Source organism: Cariama cristata, unplaced genomic scaffold (assembly GCF_000690535.1).
Source record: "Cariama cristata isolate BGI_N322 unplaced genomic scaffold, ASM69053v1 scaffold44512, whole genome shotgun sequence".
NCBI lineage: Eukaryota > Metazoa > Chordata > Aves > Cariamiformes > Cariamidae > Cariama > Cariama cristata.
The window spans coordinates 8,370-14,082 of NW_009602911.1; the positions used below are offsets into that span (position 1 = coordinate 8,370).

The window sequence follows — 5,713 nt, forward strand, 5'->3', positions numbered from 1 at the left end:
ACCAGATGGGTGGGAGATGTCTAGCACGAGGTAGTGGGAGCTCATTCCTCTGCAATTTGGAGGACAAAGCCTCCAGCACTGCAGAAGCTCCCTGTCCTTCATGTTGCCACAGACTGAGGCTAGTGGCAGCACAGCGAGGTCTTCTACGGCCCTGCCGTTTCCTTCTCTTTCTCTTCCTGTGCCTTCCCAAAGCTCCCGGGCAGCAGCTGCTCCCCGTTCCCATTTTATATTTGTTCCACAGACTTGCTGGAAATTAACTTCTGCCTTGTTCTCTCCCTCCAGCCCTTCACTGGGAGCTGAGCTAATAGTAGGAACCAGAGACAGTTTTAACTTCTGTACTGAAGAGGACAGCCTTGGCATCTGAAGTTTGCATGTGCTGCAACAAGACGCTGAAAGGCAACAAAACTGATGAGACAACTGGCAAGTTACTCAGCAACCCTGATGAGTTTGTGGAACGAAGCTGGGAGAGCAGGGTTTCCAACCATCCAACCAACCAACCAGGACGTTTTTCTCACTGGCATTAGGGCTGCTCCTTTGATCCACAAAGGAAAGTTAAGGAATGGAGATAGCCTGCCGCAGGGTACCAAAGCTCTTTACAGGTAGGACATGAAAGAAATGTATGAATTGATAATAAGAAATATGTGAGAAGGTTACAGAATGTGATAGCATGTCTTCTGCAACTCCTGAGGTGCGTTGAACAAAATGAGGGCTCTCTGCTATTTGTACATTTTGTAAAAATGTTCTGTGTTTTTAGTGTTTTGTGTAACAAAGAAAGTTTTATGTGCTTTCTGTTAAATGTTTCTGGTTGTGAGACACACCAGCAGACTTAAACACACAGGTAACATCCTCAGCTTCCCCTGGTTTTATTCTTGTTGCTGATACTTACCTTTCCATATTAACATTTGAAAGATTTTGCTATAAGCTTTTCTTTTGTTTAGGGAAAAATGTTGACTCTGCCACTTACTCAGTCTGTATTTATGCCAAACAGTGCATTTCATAAAGGAATGGAAAGCAGTATAGTTGTCTTCTTGACAGGCTGAAGGGAAATGTTTTTAACAGCTATAAAAAACCCCACATTGTAAAATATGTAGTTTATAAATCAAAGCTCTAGAGGGAGATCTTTATCAAAGCACTGTATTGACATAAACACATCAATCTTAAGCATGGCCAGAAGACTGAAATAACTTTTTTTAACTAACAGTTCCCAGCGTGTGGTACACATCACTCCACCCAAGGAGCACAATAAATACTGCCATTGGAGTCCAAAGTTCTTCTATGGACAGTTCAGTTGCATCTTTAGATACAGAGCTGCTGAGCTGCTTCCCTGTCGCTCATTAAACTGGAGGATGAACAGTCTTCAAAAGTTTCAGATTGCTGGTACTAAGCAGCAACAGTATGGGAGCAGCTGGGAAAAGTCTGCTTCCTCCCAGGGAGCAGGACTGCGCGGGCAGGCCCAAGTACCTGCGGTGTGGTGGAACGCAAGACGCACAAAGGGTGTTGGTCTGCGGGCTCAAACACACGGCAGGTTACTCGAGTGCACAACACAGCCAGTTGCCCTAGGGAGCTGTTGTTGCAGGGTTTGCAGATTGAGAGCAGTGAATGCCATTCAGCCGCCCGGGAAGGCTCTGCCCAGAGCCTAGGAATGTGAAACAGATGTCTGCTTCTGGCATTTTTCCTTGACTTGAATGAGGCTGGCTGTATTCAACACAGCTGCTCTAAAGGGTCATAGTTTCTAATGGAATGTGTCCTATTACAAAGCATTCCAGAGGTTAAATGTAGGGGTAGCTTTTATTTTTCCAAAAAGTCTGAAAAGAAGTATTTATAACAAATTAATGTTTTCTTCTCCCGTTTTATCTTCATAGAGCACAAGCCAGCTAACAATCATTAAAACCAGGGAACAGAAGATTTTTGCTAGACCTGGCGGTACGTTACCATTCAGCAAGTATCCAAGCTGAGGGAGCCTGTACAGGAGGACCTGTGATCTTCACCAAAGTAACCGTGGTTTGTCCTTACTGTTGTTCCTATCATCTCATAAATATAACATCCACATCACTTAAAGAAATATGCCAGATCTAACGTAATAGAATTCTCCATCCCTAAGTGGCAGAAGTCAGACCTTTTCTTCCATATCCCACGATAGAGTCCCTCTACTGAAAAGTCATCCCCCAACTATAAATTTAAACAATCTAACCACATACTGTTGCTTCTCTGAAAAGGTAGATGGTGCAAAGTGCACCCCCAGGGTTACTGTGTACAATCTGCTTCATCAGGCAAGTGCCAACATACTAATAAATTATTTAACACTATTATTATGTAATGGTGAAAGCCAAGCAGAGAGATTCAACAAAGCTTAATTTCCGGATTCTCTTCTCTATTTGGAGTGCAGGTTGAAGCAATCTGTTGGCAGCTTAGTCATCCTCTGTTTTCCCCCTGGCACATATTTGCATTCCTTTCTTGCCCAAAATCTGGGAAGGCAAAATTCATTTTCTGTTAAAAAAACCCAAAAACAATAAAACACTGAAAACAAAATCAAACCAACCAAGCATGTTGCCTATGAGCTGTCTGCATGCACTGCCATGGTTGAAGTTTCATTTGTGGAGCAAATGTTGGCAGTGTCAGAACTAATCAGTTCAGTGATTCAGCAAGACAGGCAGAGGGCAAAGACGGCATTAACAGCTGGGTCATTCTGCTCCTTTCCCAATGTGAATACTACATAAATATTGTCTTTATTTACAGTTTCATTCACACATCCAAGCAAGCGCTGATCATTCAAACAATGCTAAGCCAAATAAGCAGATTAAGGTTGCTGCAGAGTTGGCTTTCTGTAGAAGCCCTGTGCAAACTGGGTGCTTCATTTCTGAAACAGGAAGATTTGGATTTCTTTTTGTCCTATTTTGCAATGTGACTTTAGATATCACACTTGATCACCACTGCCTCAGTTTCCTCAGCTCCTCAACACAGGCTAGACTGGACTACTAGGCTGAAGTTTACATAGTGTTCATAAACGTCACCATTTTTAAAACAGCATCTGAGACCCTCCAGGAGAAAATACTACTGAAATATAAAGCATTACCATCAAACAGGTGAGCACAATCTACTTTTTAAAAAGTTTATTAGTTACCCTTTAGATAACTGATGATGATGAAGGTAACATTGCATTGTTACCAAATGGAAGCACCAAAATACCTGACAGGATTTCTTTAACACCTTGCTATTTTTCCATGTGGTCCATGATTAGAAACATCTTTTACAGAAGTTCAAATTGATTCTGGAATTCTATCTTAATTAATTTTTCTACTGTCAATTTCTGCAAAAGACAATAGTTTAGTAAATGCCATTTTTCCCAGACCAGGCATATAAACTAAATATTATTATTAAATCTCAATCTGTTTAAAGCAAAACTTGTCATTTAGCTGTCAAACTTTGCCAGAAAAGTCCTTCAGCAAAGGGTAGCTGGACTGTTTGTACTGAAAACTCTCCTATATTGCAACAGGTGCATGAAAAAAAAAACCCTACGTCAAAGATACTGTATTTTCTACCACAAGTAATGAATAATTAAAAATAAATCAGTTTTATACAGGTCTAAAGAGCCCTCCATATTTGGCTAATCCAAGGTAATATAATAAAAACCAGTCAGATGATTTAGAAGTGTTTACACTTATTGCTAAAATGTGTTACAACTTTGCACACATGAACTTATATAATTTTTGATGCCTGAAGCTGAAATTATATTAGCAGTCCAAAACAGTCATATGAGGGTAAAAATTTTAACTGCAATTAGTGTGGTGTACTAGCAAAGTCCAGTGTGCAAAATCCACTTCTAAAATGCAGTTTATATGTCATTTTGGATAGTGAGAAACCAATTAAAACCAAGTTGAATCAAATCTTTTTAAAGAAAAATCCTACCTATGCAATGACTAATAAAATTTAAAAGTAAATTTTCATTATGTTTTTGTAGCTGCCTGTAAGCTAATTTCCCACATACTATTTTTATAGGAGTGATTAAACATTTTTTTAAGAAACTCCAAGTGATTTTATTTTGCTCATAGATATACATATAGCGTAACACTAGCATCACCACTTATATACAAAATTAGTTTAGCATAGCAGAATACCAACGATTTCTTCTCAGGCAATTACGATCGAGCAGACAAACACTGATTCACCACTTCCAGTAAGTGAGAGTTTTCCAAAGCAGCTGCTACACGTTCTTTATCAGCAAGCTGTTTATTAACTGTACAGAAAAAAACACCACAAGAAACCAGTCAAAACATTGGTATACAATGTCTTTGTTAAAGCATTTTACATTGAGACACATAATCACACTGTTGCTATGGTACTCAGGTAGACTAGTAATTCTGCAGATGCTAAGTACACTGCAAAGCTGCAGTCTAAGTCAAAGCTAGCACGTTATCACAAGTTAAACCAGCAACCTGTTTAAAATTCAGCAGCCGGGAGCTACGCAGGTGTAGGTGTAGAAAGAAGAAATTTCCCCCCAGCCTCTCCCCATTTTCCGAGTCCTCCATAACCCAGGCAAATCAATGACTAGTTGAGAGCACAGGTTGCCTGAGGAGATGTTTAAAGTACGGTACAGAACATATCTAAGTGTCATTATTACACGTTCCTGTTCTGTAACATCCCCCAGAATCTGATGCACATAAAGTCCCACATACTAAAAAGCTGCTCTGCAGGTATGGGAATCTCTCTCCTCTCTAATTTTCAAGATTAAAAAAAATAAAGATCAAGAAGACCACAGAACAGAGCACTAAAAACCTTACCTGCATGCTCAGAGGCATGTGTTCCTGGTGTTATATGAACATCCAGCTTAAAAAGCATCACAAAAGAAAAAGGGGACCAGTCAATAAAACATTGGAAGCTCAAGTTCAAAGTATTTAATAATAAAAATAAGACAGTAACAAAGAGAGGGAAAAAAGGACATTCTTGCCAATACCATACACTGTATATAGCAGAATAAAATAAAGTCTAAAATCAGAATATTCTGGATTCCCATCTGCTTAAGCCTGCTTCAAACAAGGGGGTGAGACACCACCCCCTCCTCCTCCCGTGCCATAGAGCACTGCAGGTAACTTCCCTCCATAACCCCACTCGCCCTTGACATGACTGTCACAGAACTGTAATTCTGCATCGATATTTTAGTCCACTGGCCCCTCTGGTTCCTGGAGTGTTTCCCTCACCCGTAATACGAAAAAAGCTTTAGTTATTTTTCACTGTAAGTTAGTTAGCTGAATTTTTTCCCTTTTTTTTTTTTTTTCCTTCAAACACACCCCCCCTCTTTTGCTTTCCAGAGTGATTTGATTACTCACCTTAAATCTCTCGGGTAGAGATCTGATCAATTTTACTTTTATGGAGAGGCCGATTAACGTCGCCATGCTGCAGTGAGGGATGGTGGGAGTGAACTCCACTGCCACCGTGCTTTCTGCGTCATTCACCTGTTGAAAACCAAACACTTTCCATGTACAAAACTCACTGCCTTTACCCCAAACTAGCTGGAGCCATTTTATGCGAAATGCAACTTGCAGCTGTACTTTGTCGCTAATAGTTTTGTTCGCTGACATTTTTAAACACTATGTTTAGCTGCAGTAGACTGCTATGATAAACCCCTTTTAATGTTAGAAAAAAATAATGAAGCTGTTCAGAGGGCAGAGGCAGCACTGCCCTGCAGCGCAGCGCAGCGCAGCGCAGCGCAGCACGC

General features: G+C 40.4%; 1 protein-coding gene across 1 annotated transcript; it reads right to left on the reverse strand.

Moving 5' to 3' along the window:
- Positions 1 to 4,136: 4,136 nt before the first annotated feature.
- On the reverse strand, positions 4,137 to 5,621 carry FAM96B (family with sequence similarity 96, member B; the record flags this gene model as incomplete). Its single annotated transcript, XM_009694944.1, has 5 exons — positions 4,137 to 4,234; positions 4,779 to 4,824; positions 5,325 to 5,450; positions 5,535 to 5,553; positions 5,585 to 5,621. Coding segments are annotated over 5 exons (326 nt in total), but the record flags the coding sequence as incomplete, so codon positions are not given.
- Between the last annotated feature and the right edge of the window lie 92 nt (positions 5,622 to 5,713).